Below are 18,027 nucleotides of genomic sequence, written 5' to 3' on the forward strand. Positions count from 1 at the left end.
AAGGCTATTCTCCTGCCTCAGCCTCCTGAGTACCTGGGACTAGAGGCACATGCCAACTCTCCTGGCTAATTTTTGTATTTTATTTTTTGAGACAGGGTTTCACTCTCTTATCTAGGCTGGAGTGCAGTGAAACGATTTTGGCTCACCACAACCTCCGCCCCTGGGTTCAAGCAATTCTCCTGCCTCAGTCTTCTGAGGAGCTGGGATTATAGGCGCCCGCCACCACAGCTGGCTAATTTTTGTATTTTTAGTAGATATGGGGTTTTGCCATGCTGGCCAGGTTGGTCGAACTCCTGATCTCAGGTGATCCACCCGCCTCAGCCTCCCAAAGTGCTAGGATTACAGGCGTGAGCCACTGAGCCTGGCCTAATTTTTATATTTTCAGTAGAGATGGGGCTTCATCATGTTGGCCAGGCTGGTCTTGAACTCCTGATCTCAAGTGGTCCACCCGTCTCAGCATCCCAAAGTGTTGGGATTATAGGCATGAGCCACCGTGCCTGGCTGAGACACTGTCTTAAAAAAAAAAAAAAAAAAAGGCTGGGCGCAGTGGCTCACACCTGTAATCCCAGCACTTTGAGGTGCTGAGACAGGTGGATCACTTGAGGTCAGGAGTTCAAGACCAGCCCGGCCAACATGGTGAAACCCCATCTCTACTAAAAATAAAAAAATTAGGCCAGGAGCAGTGGCTCATGCCTATAATCTTAGCATTTTGGAAGGCTGAGGCGGGTGGATCACCTGAGGTCAGGAGTTTGAGACCAACCTGGCCAATATGATGAAACTCTGTCTTTACTAAAAATACAAAAATTAGCCGGGCGTGGTGGCACTTGCCTGTAGTCCCAGCTATTTAGGAGGCTGAGGCACGAGAATCACTCGAACCTGGGAGGCAGAGGTTGCAGTAAGCCAAGATCGCACCACCGCACTCCAGCCTGGGCAACAGAGTGAGACTTCATCTCGAAAATTAAAAAAAAAGGCAGGGTCTCACTTTTTCACCCAAGCTGGAGTGCAGTGGTGCAATTGGCTCACTGCAGCCTCTACCTATGGGGTTCAAGCAGTTCTCCTGCCTCAGGCCCCCAAGTAGCTGGGACTATAGGTTTGTGCCACCATGCCTGGCTAATTTTTTTGTATTTTTTATAGAGATGGGGTTTCACTATGTTGCCCAGGCTGGTCTCGAACACCTGGGCTCAGGCAATCCTCCCACATCGGCCTCCCAAAGTGCTGAGATTACAAATGTGAGCCACCACGTCCAGCCTAATTTTTAATTATTAAAGTAACAAATACTAACTGCAAAAACTTAAAAAATACAACAGCATATCAAGTAACACATCCTCCTCTTTTCAATGCCATTTCCCACTGATAGAACCTTAGTTAATCCTTATAGACGTTTTATTGTGCATATATAATCCTAAGTGTTGGTAAGTATATACACATACTCATGTATATTTTATTCATTCAAAAATGGAATTTCATATCATGCCACTCTGCATTTCTCCATGACATATGTAGCATATCACAGATTGATAAAAGCTATTTTCCAGTCTTTCATTTTATTTTATTTTTTGAGATGGAGTCTCGCTTTGTTGCCCAGGCTGGATTGCAGTGGTGAGATCTCAGCTCACTGCAACCTCCACCTCGTGGGTTCAAGCAATTCTCCTGCCTCAGCCTCCTGAGTAGCTGGAATTACAGGCAAATGCCACCACGCCCGGCTAATTTTTTATATTTTTAGTAGAGACGGGGTTTCACCATGTTAGCCAGGATGGTCTCGATCTCCTGACCTTGCGATCTGCCCGTCTTGGCCTCCCAAAGTGCTGGGATTACAGGCATAAGTCACCGTGCCCAGCCTCCAGTCTTTCTATTTGAGTGCTATGTAAATGTATAAATGAAGATGTGGAATAGAGACTTAGAGCATTACTTATTGGCAAACATTTATTGAGCGCCTTATTATTATTATTATTATTATTATACTTATTATTGAGTGTCAGGCAGCCTGATTTTTCAAAACAGCTTGATTTTTCAGTTTGAGATATATTTTATTTACTTATACAATCAGAATTCAACTTTAGTCATTCACAACACACACACACATACACACACAACACACATTCACATTTTCCCACACATCCCCAATTCATTACTGTATATGGTAATATTTGTTAAATCAGTATTTGAATTTTCCATTGTTATGACTGTGTGGCTATTACTCAGCTGAGCCACATGGCATCCTTTCTTCCTTTCTTTACCTGTACTTTCTCATCCCCATATTTCTTTTTCTTTCCTTTTTTTTTTTTTTTTTTTTAATGAGACAGAGTCTTGCTCTATTGCCCAGGCTGGAGCACAGTGGTGCAATCTCTGCTCACTGCAGCCTCAGCCTCCTGGGTTCAAGCGATTCTCCTGCCTCAGCCTCCCGAGTAGCTGGGATTACAGGCACCCGCCACCATGCCCAGCCTTTTTTTTTTTTTGAGATGGTGTCTCTCTGTGTTGCCCAGGCTGGAGTGCAGTGGTACGATCTTGGCTCACTGCAGCCTCTGTCTCCCGGGTTCCAGTGATTCTCCTGCCTCAGCCTCCCGGGTAGCGGGAATATAGGCGTGTGCCACCATGCCCGGTTAATTTTTATATTTTTAGTAGAGACGGGGTTTCACCATGTTGGCCAGGCTGGTCTCGAACTCCTGACCTCAGGCGATCCGCTGGCCTCAGCCTCCCAAAGTGCTGGGATTACAGGCGTGAGCCACTGTGCCCAGGCCTCACCCCCATATTTCTGAGGGGCAATGTAGCAAGGAGATAAGAACCCTTCTTCTGAAACCAGGCTGCTGAAACTCATCCCCCATCTCCTCTATTGCTCTCCGGGGGACCATGGGCAAGATCTCCAACCTCTCTGTGTCTCAACTTGTTCATGACAACACCAACTTCACAGGACTGCTGTAAGGACTGAACGAGCTACTGTATGTCAAGTGCTTAGAAGAGGGCCTGGAAATAGCAAATGTTTTGTACAGATTTGTTATCATGGTTGCATCCTAAGAAAGGGTGTGTGGGAGGTGAGGTTTTTGTTGTGGTGATGATGGTTTTATTTTGTGTTTTGCCTCATGTCTTTTATTCTATGCTGTCACTTGATTAATCACAGTTTGGCTGTGTATGGAAATCTAGTTTGAAAATAATTTTTTCCCTTAGAAATTTGAAAGCATTTTCTACTGTCTTCTGGTTACTAGAGTTTTCCTATGAAGTCTGATGCTACTCCATATTCTTTTAAACTTCTTTCATAATTAACCTAGCTGTTTGTTTCATTTGCTTTTTTTTTTCCTTCTGTCTCTGTCTTTTGTTTTCTTTCTCTGGAAGTTTTTAGTATCTTCTCCCAATGTCTCATGGTTCAACTGAATAAGCTTTTTAAAAGGTCACTCTGGGTGGAGAGCAGATGGAAAGGAGGCGAGAATAGGAGCTGGAAAAAAGAACATTGAGGAAACTATTGAAATAATCCAGGAAAGAGATGGTTGTGACCTGGACAAGGCAACAGAGACAGAAAGAGGGGGACAGATTCAAGATAGATTTTGAAGGGCTCACAGGATTTGCTATTGTTTATTACGCTTTTTGTTTGTTTCTTTGCTGTTTTGAGACAGAGTCTCACTCTGCCACCCAGGCAGGAGTGCAGTGGCACGATCTCAGCTCACTGCAACCTCTGCCTCCTGGGATCAAGTGATTCTCCTGCCTCAGCCTCCTGAGTAGCTGGGATTACAGGCGTGCGCCACCACACCTGGCTCATTTCTTTTGTGTGTATTTTTAGTAGAGACGGGGTTTTACCATGTTGACCAGGCTGGTCTTGAACTCCTGACCTCGTGATCCACCTGCCTCGGCCTCCCAAAGTGCTGGAATTACAGGCGTGAGCCACCGTGCCCAGCCTTCCTTCATCTTTAAGGTTGAATCATATTCCATTGCATGCGTGCACCACATTTTGTGTACCCAGCCGTCCCACACTTGGGGTGCTTTTGCCGTTTGGCTATTGTGAAGAATGCTGCTATGAAGAAGGGTGTGGAAAGACCCTGTTTTCAGTTTTTTTGGATATAGACTCAGAAGTAGGATTGCTAGATCATATGCTAATTCTATTTTTATTTTTATTTTTTTGAGACGGAATCTCACCCTGTCACCCAGGCTGGAGTGCAGTGGCGCGAACTCAACTTACTGCAACCTCTGCCTCCCAGGTTCAAGTGATTCTTCTGTCTCAGAATCCTGAGTAGCTGGGATTACAGGTGTCCACCACCATGCCTGGGTAATTTTTGTATTTTTAGTAAAGACAGGGTTTTACCATGTTGACCAGGCTGGTCTCGAACTTGTGACCTCAGGCAATCTGCCCGTCTCGGCCTCCCAAGGTGCTGGGAATACAGGCGTGAGCCACTGCGCCTGGCCTATTTTTAGTTTTATTAAAAATTAAACCATCGGCCAGGCGTGGTGGGTCACACGCCTTGGGAGGCCGAGGCAGGCGGATCACGAGGTCAAGAGATCGAGACCATCCTGGCTAACACAGTGAAACCCCGTCTCTACTAAAAATACAAAAAATTAGCTAGGCGTGGTGGCGGGTGCCTGTAGTCCCAGCTACTCGGGAGGCTGAGGTAGGAGAATGGCGTGAACTCGGCAGGCAGAGCTTGCAGTGAGCTGAGATTGCCCCACTGCACTCCAGCCTGGGTGAGAGCAAGACTCTGTCTCAAAAAAAGTAAAAATAAAAAATAAACCATCATCTATTTCCCATAGTGGCTGCATCATTTTACATTTGCAACAGTATACAAGTATCCTAATTTTTCTGCACCTTCGCCAACACTTGTTATTTTCTTTCTTTTTTCTTTTTAACTAGTAGCTATCCTAATGAGTATGCTTGAATTGGCTATCTACGACAGGATTTTTTTTTTTTTTTGAGGCAGGGTCTCACTCTTGCCCAGACTGGAGTGCAGTGGTATGATCTTGGCTCACTGCAACATCCACCTCCCAGGCTCAAGTGATTCTCCTGCCTTAGCCTCCCAAGTAGCTGGGATTACAGGTGCACACGACCACACCTGGCTACTTTTTGTATTTCTAGTAGAGATGAGGTTTCACCATGTTGGCCAGGCTGGTCTCAAACTCCTGACCTCAAATGATCCACCCACCTCGGCCTCCCAAAGTGCTGGGATTACAAGCATGAACCACCATGCCTGGCCTACAATAGGATTGATGAAGAAAAGAGAGTTCCAAAATGTGAATTCTATCCATCCATCCATCCATCCATCCATCCATCCATCCATCCAATTTCCATATACTTCTTCATCCTTTCATAACACTAACCATCTACCCATTCATTAATTTATTCACACACCCATCTAATCATCCACTTAGCCACCTTTCCAACTGTCCTTCCCTCTACCTACCAAGCCCTCCATCTTGCACCAGCCTATCTGTCTAATAGGCAATATGCCAGGCACATTGCTGGATGCCGTGGAATGAATAAAACACAGGTTCTGCAAGATCCATCTTTGTAACAAGGGAAAGAATTAAAACTATAATAATTAGAATCCAAGGTAGAGAGTAACAAGTGCCATGAAACCTTCAGTTCTCTTTCTCTATTCTCTGAGCCTGTTTCTTTCTTTTTTCTGTTTTGAAACAGTGTTCCACTCTTGTCATCCAGGCTGGAGCGCAATGGTGCGATCTTGGCTCACTGCAACCTCTGACTCCTGGGTTCAAGCGATTCTCCTGACACAGTCTCCCGAGTAGCTGGGATTACAGGCACCTGTCACCACGTCCAGCTAATTGTTTTCTATTTTTAGTAGAGATAGGGTTTCACCATGTTGGCCAGGCTGGTCTCGAACTCCTAATGTCAGGTGATCCACCCGCCTCAACCTCTGAGCCTGTTTCTATGTCTGAATAATTTTCAGGAGAGGCTGGGCTTCGGGAGCCCTAGTCTAGTGGTCTATGATCTTCTGAGAAGGTTTTTTCTTGGCCCTTCCTTTCTTGATTCCTCATCTTTCTTCTCTGTTTTGATCACACTTTTGTTCCCCTGGGAAGAGCCCAGGGCTTCAGGCTGGAGGTTCTGTTCTGAGGAGATAAGGTCAGCTGAATGACACTTAAGGCTTGACATTTTTTGTGGGGTTGTTTTGAATATGATTTTATTTTTATACTCATGACGTACAGGTGTTAGTGACACCAAAAAACTGAGTAAGACTAGGCTTGTGTGGGTAGGACTTTGGCCCCAGATTGAGAACTGGTTTAGAGGGAGGAAATGAGAGATGAAGATGAATGGGTCATTTCTGGCTGGCTGGATGATAGCTGGATGGAAAATGGTTCCATGATGAATGGATGGATGAAGGATGGGTGGACATTGGGGGGATGACAGATGGATGTAGGTTGGATGAAGAATGACAGGTGATGGGTAATGATGGTGGTCAGGTGGATAAAAGTAGTCATGAAAATCTCTCAGTGTTGGCTGGGTGCAGTGGCTCATGCCTGTAATCCCAGCACTTTGGAAGGCCAAGGCGGGCAGATCACAAGGTCAGGAGTTTGAGACTGGCCTGGCCAACATGGTGAAACCCCATTTCTACCAGAAATACAAAAATTATTCAGGCGGGGTGGCACGCGCCTGTAGCTCCGGCTACTTGGGAGGCTGAGGCAGAAGAATCACTTGAACCCAGGAGACAGAGGTTGCAGTGAGCCAAAATGGTGCCACTGCACTCCAGTCTGGGCGACACAGTGAGACTCCATCTCAAAAATACAAAATAAAAAATCTCTCGGCGTCACCACAGGTCTTATTTAAATTTTTCATTAATCATCTTGTTTCTCAGCGGTGGTATGGTGTAGTGGTAAGATTTCAGTTCTTGGGGTCAGATACAGGTGGGTTTGGGTCCTGATTCTATCAATATCTGCTTCAAAGGACTTAACTTCTCTGAGACATAAATTCCTCCTATGCAAAAGATAGATTATACTGTAGTGGCCACTTCCTGAGAGCTAGGGTTAGGATTAAATGAGATAATGTGGACTGAACACTTAGCACAGTCTCTGGTGTATAAAAAATACACTAAAAGCTAACTTTTGTTGATCTTTTTTTTTTTTTTTTTTTTTTTTGAGGCGGAGTCTCGCTCTGTCGCCCTGACTGGAGTGCGGTGGCCGGATCTCAGCTCACTGCAAGCTCCGCCTCCCGGGTTTACGCCATTCTCCTGCCTCAGCCTCCCGAGTAGCTGGGACTACAGGCGCCCGCCACCTCGCCCGGCTAGTTTTGTATTTTAGTAGAGAGGGGTTTCACTGTGTTAGCCAGGATGGTCTCGATCTCCTGACCTCGTGATCCGCCCGTCTCGGCCTCCCAAAGTGCTGGGATTACAGGCTTGAGCCACCGCGTCCGGCTTTTGTTGATCATTTGATCAAACAGCGATTGAGACCTACTGTGTGTTGGGTGCCTATCGGTCTGTAGAAATGAGGGTCCGGAGCCATGTCCAAATGTTATGCAAATGACATTATATTCTTTCGAGGAGCTGAGAGTCACGCTAAAGAGGGCATGTGGGTGGCTCCCGAATGGATGGTCTGGGTGGCCCACGGAAGGGACACAAAGAAATGAAGCAATTTGTTCTCGAAGAGTCATCCAGAAATGAGGTCTGAAGAGCCCAGGAGTGCTGACCTCTGCCCTAGGAAGGATTCCTTGTATTGTGTTCTCACAGAGGGCTCCGTGTTTGGAGTAGTTCTGCCTACCAGACAGTATTTATTACAAAATTGCCTGAGCACTAAATCATGGGTAAAGGCGAGGTAACCATTGGACCTTCTGAAACCTTAATTGTCATTTGGGAGTCTCTGTTGCAGCCTTCAGGAGACCCTGGGTGGAATTCCAGAGTTTTCGTGAGCACAAAACTTCCTTGGGTGGTTTTAGATGCAGATTCCCAGCTCCCCTTAGTGCTTCTGCTTCAGTGGGTCTCCAGCAGGACCCCACATTTACAGGCTTTTCCAGCCTCTCCAAGTGACCGATGAAGGTGAACTGAGACCAGCTTTGGGAAATGTTGGCCTCAGGCTGGGACCACCACAGTGAGGTCATAGGTCTAAAGTGGAGCTAGAACAGGTGGGGGTGGGGAGGAAAACAGAGCAGTTGGGTGCCTCTTACCCTACACCTATGCAGTGCATGCACTCAGGGTGCCTCCAGCCCTGGAGTGGGAATGGGTTCAGGGATGGGGGTTTGATAGGCGGGATCCATACGGCATTATACCAAGGCACTCCAACTTGGGCAGGGGAAGGCAAAAATGGGCAGAGCCAGGAGTGAGGCTGAAGCAGGGATCAACAACTGGAGAGGAATCCTGTCACCAAATCCCAGAGCCCCAGGACAGCCTCCGCACTAAAGAGCAGAGCAAACTCTCCCACAGCGAGGAGAGTTTCAGGATCTTGTTAGCTCACTGCAGGATGAAAATGCAAATTAAGTTTTGTTTTGTTTTTGCTTCAGGTTTAGATAATTTTGCAGAGGAGAGTCTCAGAGGATTTTTTTTTTTTTTTTTTTTTTGAGACCGAGTCTTGCTCTGTTGCCCAGGCTGGAGTGCAATGGCGCGATCTCGGCTCACCACAACCTCTGCCTCCCTTGGTTCAAGGGATTCTGCTCCCTCAGCCTCCTGAGTAGCTGGCATTACAGGCACCTGCCATCACGCCCAGCTAATTTTTGTATTTTTGTAGAGACGGGTTTTCGCTATGTTGGCCAGGCTGGTCTGGAAATCCTGACCTCAGGTGATCTGCCCACCTTGGCTTCCCAAAGTGCTTGGATTACAGTAATGAGCCACCACGCCTGGCCTGAGAGGCTTTTTAAGTGGCTAGGATTCGGCTGGGCTTGGTGGCTCATGTCTGTAACAAAACCATTTTGGGAGGCTGAGGTGGGAGGATTACTTGAGCCCAGGAGTTGGAAGCAACATAGTGAGATTCCATCTCAATTTAAAAAGAGATTTTTTTACTTTTTGGGGATGGAGTCTCACTCTGTCACCCAGGCTGGGGTGCAGTGGTGTGATCTTGGCTCACTGCAACCTCTACCTCCCAGGTTCAAGTGATTCTCCTGCCTCAGCCTCTCAAGTAGCTGGGATTACAGGCGCCCACCATCACGCCCGGCTAATTTTTTAATTTTCAGTAGAGACGGGGTTTCATCATTTTGGCCAGGTTGGTCTCGAACTCCTGACCTCATGTGATCCGCCCACCTCGACCTCCCAAAGTGCTGGGATTACAGGCATGAGCCACCGCACCTGGCCTAGAAAGACATTTTTATTTTTAAAAAGAGGCAATAATTCATTCATTCATTCATTCATTCAGGAAATGTTTGTCAAGTGTCTACTTAAGCACTGGGAATACAGAGGTGAACAAAACCAGTCCCTGCCCTCATGAATGCCATGCTTGGGCTTCAACTGCAATGACGGCATGGTCCCCTGAAATTATTTCTCTGGGCCATTGACTAAGGTGGCCAGGAGCAGGGAGAACAAGAGGAAAGAAACATGTATTAAAAGCGTTTGCGGCTGGGCGCGGTGGCTCAAGCCTGTAATCCCAGCACTTTGGGAGGCCGAGACGGGCGGATCACGAGGTCAAGAGATCGAGACCATCCTGGCTAACATGGTGAAACCCCGTCTCTACTAAAAATACAAAAAAATACAAAAAACTAGCCGGGCGACGTGGCGGGAGCCTGTAGTCCCAGCTACTCGGAAGGCTGAGGCAGGAGAATGGCGTGAACCTGGGAGGCGGAGCTTGCAGTGAGCTGAGATCCGGCCACTGCACTCCAGCCTGGGCGGCAGAGTGAGACTCCGTCTCAAAAAATAAAAAAATAAAAAAAAGCGTTTGCTCTATGCTCGCTCAAGTGCTAATCCAGGCCCTCTTTTTTTTTTTTTTTTTAGGTTAAAAAATTTTTTCTTGTGCTAAGGCCCCTCTTACTTACACTCCAGCCTTTTGCGCGGCCAACAGGAGCTGAGCACTTCACCCCCAGAAAAAAAAAAAGAGAGAGAGAGGAGAGACAGCGCGCATCTCGAACTCTGTCATCCAGGCTGGACGGCCAGTGATGTAGTCATTAGCCCTCACTGCCAGCCGTTTCAAACTCCTCGTCTTCTCGTATCAGCCTCCCAAGTAGCTGGGACTATAGGTGTGTGCCACCATGTCTGGCAAATTTTTAAAAATTTTTTGGGCCGGGCGCAGTGGCTCAAGTCTGTAATCCCAGCACTTTGGGAGGCCGAGACGGGCAGATCACGAGGTCAGGAGATCGAGACCATCCTGGCTAACACGGTGAAACCCCGTCTCTACCAAAAAATACAAAAAACTAGCCGGGCGAGGTGGTGGGCGCCTGTAGGCCCAGCTACTCAGGAGGCTGAGGCAGGAGAATGGCGTAAACCCGGGAGGCGGAGCTTGCAGTGAGCTGAGATCCGGCCACTGCACTCCAGCCCGGGCGACAGAGAGAGACTCCATCTCAAAAAAAAAAAAATTTTTTTGTAGAGATAGGGTCTCACTATGTTGCCCAGGCTGGTCTCAAACTCCTGGGCTGAAGTGATCCTCCCTCTCCAGCCTCCTGAGTAGCTGGGATTATAGGTGTAACCTCACTCAGTGGGAATCTAGGCTCTTTAGAATAAACTATTATTATTATTAATAATAATGATAATGATGAAGTTAATGTTTATCAAGTTCTTACTTTGTGCCAAGTTCTAGTCTAAGCACTTTGCAATAGGTCATTTGCGTCTCAAAACAAGCCTGTGAGATGGGTATAACTGTTAGCCCCATTTAGGAGATGAGGACACTGAGGGTTGGAGAAATAGAATGACCTGCCCATTGTCACACAGTGGTAAATGGCAGAGCCAGAACTGGAACCCAGTTCTGCATTTCTCTCCTCTCTGCCATGTGGCTTCCTAAAGGTGGGAGTCTGGACTGTCTGGACTGTGGGGCCAAATAATTATACATGTAGACAGGGCCTCAGTAACTACCCAGGTGCATTTCTGACTTTTAGACTGAGGAATGAGAGGCTCGGGGAGAAAAAAATGTCTTGTCCACAGTCACACTGCAAAACCACCACTGAGCAGGTTTAGAAAGCGAGTACTCTGAGATCCAGTCCAGAACCCAAAATCATCATTGTCTATTAGGGATGTGTGAGTAGGTGTTTGTGTGAGAGAGAAAGAGAGAGGCGAGCAGACAGACATGTGTACAGCTGTGTACACAAGTACACACACACACGCACGCATGGCTGGTGGTGGACTTGTCCCAGAGACACAGTCTGGACTTGAAGTCTCATAGGCTCCCTCTTTGGCCCACATGAGACGGCCGATCTTGTCACTTTATTACCACGCTTCATTTTGGACCCTGAATTGTATCCAGGAAGTCCCACAGAGGTGTGGCAGTGTTTGTTCCTGGAAAATGTGCTCATGCTGAAGATCTTTCCCAGTTCCAAGACAGGGCTTTCAGTGGCATGGGGCTATTCTCTGGACTTGAGTCCACTCCACCGCAGACTCTCAAGGGACCCACAGGGGGTTTTCCAGGAAAGTCTTGGGTCCCAGGCACTTCACGGGAACACAGGTGCCACTGCCTAAGGTCATGGCTTTGAAGAGGAAAGGCCACCGTGTGCCTGGACAAGTTCTGGTGTGTGAGGAATGTCAGCCCTGTGACTGCTGTCACACCTTGGCCATGTGACAAGGCCGTGTGTGTGTGTGAGAGAGAGAGAAACTGTGGGCAGCCAGGGAGCTCAGGAACCCGTGGGAGGTTTCTCTCTCTTTTTTTTTTTTTTTTTTTTGAGACAGAGTCTTGCTCTGTCGCCCCAGGCTGGAGTGCAGTGGCGTGATCTCGGCTCACTGCAACCTCCGCCTCCTGGTTCAAGCAATTCTCCTGCCTCAGCCTCCTGAGTAGCTGGGATTACAGGCACCCACCACCATGCCCAGCTAATACTTTGTATTTTAGTAGAGATAGGATTTCACCATGTTGGCCAGGATGGTCTCGATCTCCTGACCTCATGATTCACCCATCTCGGCCTGCCAAAGTGCTCAGTTTACAGGCATGAGCCACCGCGCCCAGCCCCGGCCAGGAGATTTTAACAGGATGGGAGGGGAATCAACTTTCCCTGAGGGCCGGCTCTGGTGCAAGGTGTTTTACAAATGTGTACTCATTCATATCCTCCCAATAACTGTGATCCCCATTTTACAGGCAACTCAACTGAGGTTAGAGGCCACAAATGTGCATGAGGTCACACAGCAAGTAAACGGCAGAGCCAGGATTAGACACTTGGTCTGTGTGACCGCACGGGAATCAGGATGGAATTGCTGAGAACACGAGCTTTGCTTCAGCCCTGAGTCCTGGCTCTGACCTGCATGCTTTTGACCTTGGGCATGCTATGTAGCCGCTCAAAGCCTCAGTGTCCTTATCTATAAAATGCAGTCCTAGAGTAACCATGCAGGTGGCGAGCGTTAAATGAGATGGTTAGGCCCCATATGGCCTGGCAGTATTATTTAATGTTATTACAACCTTTTCCTGCCCTGCCCAACCCTGAGCTCACCCCGTACTGCCTGGCTGTCCCTCACAGACCATTACTGGGACTTCCACCCCCACCACGTGCACAGCGAGTTCGAGAGCTTCGCCGAGAACAACTTCACGGAGCTCCAGAGTGTGCAACCCCCGCAGCTGCAGCAGCTCTACCGCCACATGGAGCTGGAGCAGATGCATGTCCTCGACACCCCCATGGTGCCACCCCATCCCAGTCTTGGCCACCAGGTGCGTGCCACCGCCTGCCCCGTCCCCCAGGAGACTGCCAGGCCTGTGGTGGGGCCCGGGAGCTTCACAGGAAGCTGACACAGGCTCTTACCCAACTCAGCTTCCTGCCCCACAGCGCCAACGGCGACTGGAGCCCCAACGGCTGCCGCCTGACCCCCCGAGTGACCTCGTGACCCCACACCCCTTATCTCGTCTCACCCCGAGTATGGACAGTCCCCAGATAATTCTTGCACCTCACCGAGCCTCCCCACCCCAACGCCTTGTTGTGGGCCCTCCTGGACCTCACTGTCTTCCACCCCCATTCACTAGCCCTCATGGATCCCACACCAAGTCACTGAACATGTTTACTGACCCTGCCTCTCCCCAGTAACCCTCCCTACTGACCCTAATCTGGATCAGTGACCTCTGCTGACCTCTACCACCCCTACTGACCTCCAAGGTCCCTCCACCACTCATCACCCCACCTATCAAACCCCCTTCCAGACCCAATGCACCGGCCCCCAGCACGCCCACTTCTGACCCCAGCCCACTGTGGGCCCACATAACACCTTGGCAGGGAGGAGAACAAGGCACCGCTTCCCCGGTGCCCACAGCCCTAAACCAGGAGGCCCAGCTGGGAGGGTTGGGTGGGCTGGATGTCAGCACGCCTCGCCCCACAGCCTGCACCCTGTGTGCAGCGCCTCAACTGGCCCCACTTTTCCCTGGCCTTCCTCCAGTCTCCTGTGCCTGCCATCATCCCCTGCCCTCTGCATTCCTTCTCTCCCCAGCTGACCTCCCTCCCAGTCCCCCTGAGCTGTAAGCTGACCTTTCCTAACTCTGATCTCCTTCCCCTACTGTCCAGGTCTCCTACCTGCCCCGGATGTGCCTTCAGTACCCACCCCTGTCCCCAGCCCAGCCCAGCTCAGATGAGGAGGAGGGCGAGCGGCAGAGCCCCCCACTGGAGGTGTCTGACGGCGAGGCGGATGGCCTGGAGCCCGGGCCTGGGCTCCTGCCTGGGGAGACAGGTGGGGCATCTGGCCCTCCACCCTGGCCCCAACCCTGGCTGTGTCTGTGCCCTGCCCCACCCAGCCAGGCCAACTGACCCAGCAGCCATGCCGCCGAGTTGCGTGTGTGTGTGTGCATGTTTGCCAATGTGTGTGTTTTGTGGGGCTGTCTGTGGCTGTCTCTATGTGTGTGCGTGTATCTGCTGTGAGTGCATACAGGCATCTCCATGAAGTATGCCAGGTGTGTGTGTGTCTCTGTGCCATGAGTGTGTGTAGATCTGGGTGTGTGTGAGCAAGTGTGCAGAGTGAGGGTGTGTATGAACGGATGTAGGCAGGTGCATGTGTGCAAGTGGCTAAGTGGGTGTGTGAGAAGGTGAATGTGAGAGCTGGTGTGGATGAGAGTGGGTGTGGCCATGTTTGTTTGTGTGTCAGTATATGAATGTATTTCAGTGTGTGTGAGTAGCTGTGTGCACGTGTGTGAGGTGTGCATGTATGATCATGTCAGTGGGTGTCAGCAGTGTGTGGGTGTGGGTATGTGAGCAGGGATGTGAGCATGGTATATGTGGGTGGGTGTGAGCGGGCGTGTGTGATATGTGTGAGTGGGGGTATGACAGCAGGTGTGTGAGCAAGTGTGTGTGTGTGAATGTGTATGTAAGCAGGGATGTGTGTGATATAAGTGAGTGTGTGAATGGGCATGTGTAGGTGTCAGTGGATGTGTGAGTGGATGTGAACATGTTTGAGGGTGTATGTAAGCAGGTGTGTGCAAGCAGGAAGGTGTGAGCTGGGGTGTGTGAGCATGTATGTGTATATGTGAGCAGTTTTGTGCATGTACGTGAGTGGATATGTGTTTTAGCATGTGTGAACATGTGTGTGTTCCTGTGCGTGAGCAGGTCTATGTGGGGGGTGAGGGCATGCTTGAGCACCTGGGTGTGTGAGTGGGTGTGCATGTGAGTAGGTGTGCGAACAGGTGTGTGTGAGAATAGATATATGAATGAGTGTGTGAGAATGGGTGTGAGTGGGCTGGGCGTGGTGGCTCATGCCAATAATCCCAGCACTTTGGGAGGCTGAGGCAGGCAGATCACCTGAGGTCAGGTGTTCGAGATCAGCCTGGCCAACATGGCGAAACCCCGTCTCTACTAAAAATACAAACATTAGCTGGGCATGGTGGTGAATGCCTGTAATCCCAGCTACTTGGGAGGCTGAGACAGGAGAATTGCTTGAACCCGGGAGGCGGAGGTTGCAGTGAGCCAAGATCATGCCATTGCACTCCAGTCTAGGCAATCAGTCTCAAAAACAAGAGAATGGGTGTAAGCGGGTGTGATGTGTGAGCGTGTGAGCAGGTGTGTGAGAGCTGCTGAGAGGGTGTGAGAGAGAATGTGTGTGAGCATGAGTGTGCAAGTGGGTGTCTGGTTGTGTGTGAAAAGATGTGTAAGCACGCAAGTTGGTGTGTATGAGTAGAATGTGTCTGCATGCGTGAGCAGGTGTGAGTGAGGTGCAAGTAAGTGGTGTGAAATATGAGTGAGCAGGTGTCAATGAGGTGTGAATGAGCTGGTGTGAACGTGTGTGTGAGTGCGTGTGTGACCAACTGTGAGGTGTGAGCATGCATGTGAGCAGGCATGTGTGAGGTGTGGGCATATGAGATGTGAGCATGTGTGCGTGGGTATGTGTGGGCTGGTGTGTGAGTGGGTGTGACTGAGAGATGTGAGCATGTGTGTGAGGTGTGAGGTGCGATTGTTAGGTGTGAGCATGTGAATGGGTGTGAATGTGTGATGTGTGAGCACGAGTGGGTGTGTGAGGTGTGAGCACATATGAGGTGTGAGCATGAGTGTGTGAGCATAAGCGTGTGAGCGTGTGTGTGAGAGACGTGGTGTGATGTATGAGTGTGAGTTGTATGAACAGGTGAGCATGTGAGCAGATATGAGCAAGTATGAGTGGGTGTGAGTGAATGGTGTGATGTGTGTGAGCATAAGTGAGGAGGGGCATGTGTGTGGGTGAGTAATGTGATGTATGTGAAGTCTGTGTGTGCAAATATGTGTGTGAGCAGGTGTGGGCAGGTGTGACCATGTGTGAGTGGGTGTGTGTGTGAATGGTGTGAGGTATGTAAGCATGCGTGTGTTGAGCAGAGGCTTGTGTGAGGGTGAGCAATGTGAGGTGTGAGGGTGAGCAATGTGAGATGTGTAAGCAGGTGTGTGTTTGTGGAAGCATGTGTAAGCAGGTGTGATTATGTAAGAGACCTGGTGTGAGGTGTATGAGCAGGCATGTGAGCACATGAGTGTGTGAGACCTGGTGTGAGATGTATGTGTGAGTGGGTGTGACTGGGCATGTGTATAAGTGTGAGAAGATGCATTGTGTGGGTGTGACCGTGCATCTGGGGGTGTGAGTGGGTCTGAGTGTCTGTGCATGTGAGTGGGTGCATTGTGTGGGTTTGTGTGCATGTGAGTGGGTGTGAATGAGGTGTATGAGTAGGTGAGAGCAGGGGTGTGAATGGGTTGTGAATGTGTAAGCAGATGTAGTGTGTGGGTCTGAGCATGCAGGTGGGTGCAAGCGTGTGAGTGGGTGTGTCATGTGGGTGCCAGTGTGTGTGGGTGTGTTAGTGAATGGGTGTGTTTGTGTGCATATGTGTGGGTGTGTGTGTGACAAGTGTGAGTGGGTGTGTCATGTGTGAATGTGCAAGTGGGTGGGTTATGTGGGTGCAATCAGGTTGTGAGCGGGTGTGAGGGTGTGGGTGCATTGCACAAGCATGTGTGTGAGCATGTGGGTGTGAGTCTGAGTGTGTGAGCATGTGCATTGTGTGTGCTTGTGTGTGAGCATGTGAGTGGGTGCACTGTGAGCATGAGCGTGAGTGGGAGAAGGTGCCTTGTGTGAGCACGTAAGTGGCTGTGGGCGTGGTGTGTATGAGTGCAAGCAGGTGTGGCTGAGTGGGTGCGTTATGTGAGTGTGTGAGCATGTGTATGCGATTGGTGCATTGTGTGGGTGCGAGTGTGTGCGCATGGGAGTGTGTGAGTGCGTGCGTGAGTGGGTGTGTGTGAACGGGTGTGTGTAGCGAGCAGCTGTTTGTGTGTGTGAGTGTGGGTACGCTGTGTGTGCACACCTGGCGCGGGCTGGGGCAGCCGTTCCCCTGCCCTTCCTGGCCACCCCGTCCCCGGGTCCCCGTGTGTGCGCAAGGCGGTGGGGGCGGCTCCCATGTGGGTCCCCGGGCCCCCTCCCACCGGGCCCTCCCCCCGCAGGCAGCAAGAAGAAGATCCGTCTGTACCAGTTCCTGTTGGACCTGCTCCGCAGCGGCGACATGAAGGACAGCATCTGGTGGGTGGACAAGGACAAGGGCACCTTCCAGTTCTCGTCCAAGCACAAGGAGGCGCTGGCGCACCGCTGGGGAATCCAGAAGGGCAACCGCAAGAAGATGACGTACCAGAAGATGGCGCGCGCGCTGCGCAACTACGGCAAGACGGGAGAGGTCAAGAAGGTGAAGAAGAAGCTCACCTACCAGTTCAGCGGCGAAGTGCTGGGCCGTGGGGGCCTGGCCGAGCGGCGCCACCCGCCCCACTGAGCCCGCAGCCCCCGCCGGGCCCCGCCAGGCCTCCCGGCTGGCCATAGCATTAAGCCCTCGCCCGGCCCGGACACAGGGAGGACGCTCCCGGGGCCCAGAGGCAGGACTGTGGCGGGCCGGGCCTCGCCTCACCCGCCCTTTCCTCCCACTCCAGTCCCCCTCCACATCCCGCTTCGCCTCCCTCCAGGACTCCGCCCCGGCTCCGGGAGGCCACCTGGGCGTCAGACCCTACCGGGGCAACCTTGCTGAGGACGACCCGGGGTACTTCCTTGGGAGTCTCAAGTCCGTGTGTAAATCGGATCTCCCCTCTCACCCCTCCCACCCATTAACCTCTTCCCAGAAAACAAGTAAAGTTATTCTCAATCCATCCTCTTGCAGCACGGAGTCTCTTTTAAAATTTGTTGTACACCTCTTCTGGCCAGTGTGTGCTGCGACGTCTCTCTTTCTGTCATTTGTGCATCGGGTGTTTACTGAGGACTGTACCCAATGCTGGACCCTGGGAACATGAGGACCAATGACACAGGCGCCTGACCAGGAGTTAGAGTTTGGTGGAAGGAACAAGTCCTCAATTGTGATGAGGGGAACAGATCCTATTTAAAAGCTCTCTACTCCTGGTAGTTGTTGTTTTTAAGCCTTGATGAGGTTTGAACTCATTTGATGATGATGATGATGATGACCATAGCAACAACATTGGATTTTCTGGTCAATTAGTACCTGCCAACCTTGAAATGTGGAGTCTAATATTGTTATGCCCAGACCCTGTATTCCCCGAAGAAGTCCACCAGAATCCGGAGTCAAAGCCAAGCGGCAAGGATCTTT

The 18,027-nt window shown here is 50.2% G+C and overlaps 1 protein-coding gene across 2 annotated transcripts in view; it reads left to right on the top strand.

Annotated features, from left to right (window-relative positions):
- The window catches only part of SPI1 (Spi-1 proto-oncogene), a 25,881-nt gene extending 8,306 nt beyond the window's left edge, over positions 1–17,575 (top strand). For both annotated transcript variants that reach the window (XM_017853733.1, XM_017853734.1), the window contains exons 3-5: positions 12,491–12,678; positions 13,520–13,682; positions 16,889–17,575. In XM_017853733.1, the coding sequence (XP_017709222.1) occupies positions 12,491–12,678; positions 13,520–13,682; positions 16,889–17,208 (671 nt within the window). In that variant the 3' untranslated portion in view covers positions 17,209–17,575. The remainder of the gene's footprint in view (positions 1–12,490; positions 12,679–13,519; positions 13,683–16,888) is intronic.
- Positions 17,576–18,027: the final 452 nt, after the last annotated feature.

Source organism: Rhinopithecus bieti, unplaced genomic scaffold (assembly GCF_001698545.2).
Source record: "Rhinopithecus bieti isolate Rb0 unplaced genomic scaffold, ASM169854v2 scaffold_38611, whole genome shotgun sequence".
NCBI classification, from domain to species: domain Eukaryota; kingdom Metazoa; phylum Chordata; class Mammalia; order Primates; family Cercopithecidae; genus Rhinopithecus; species Rhinopithecus bieti.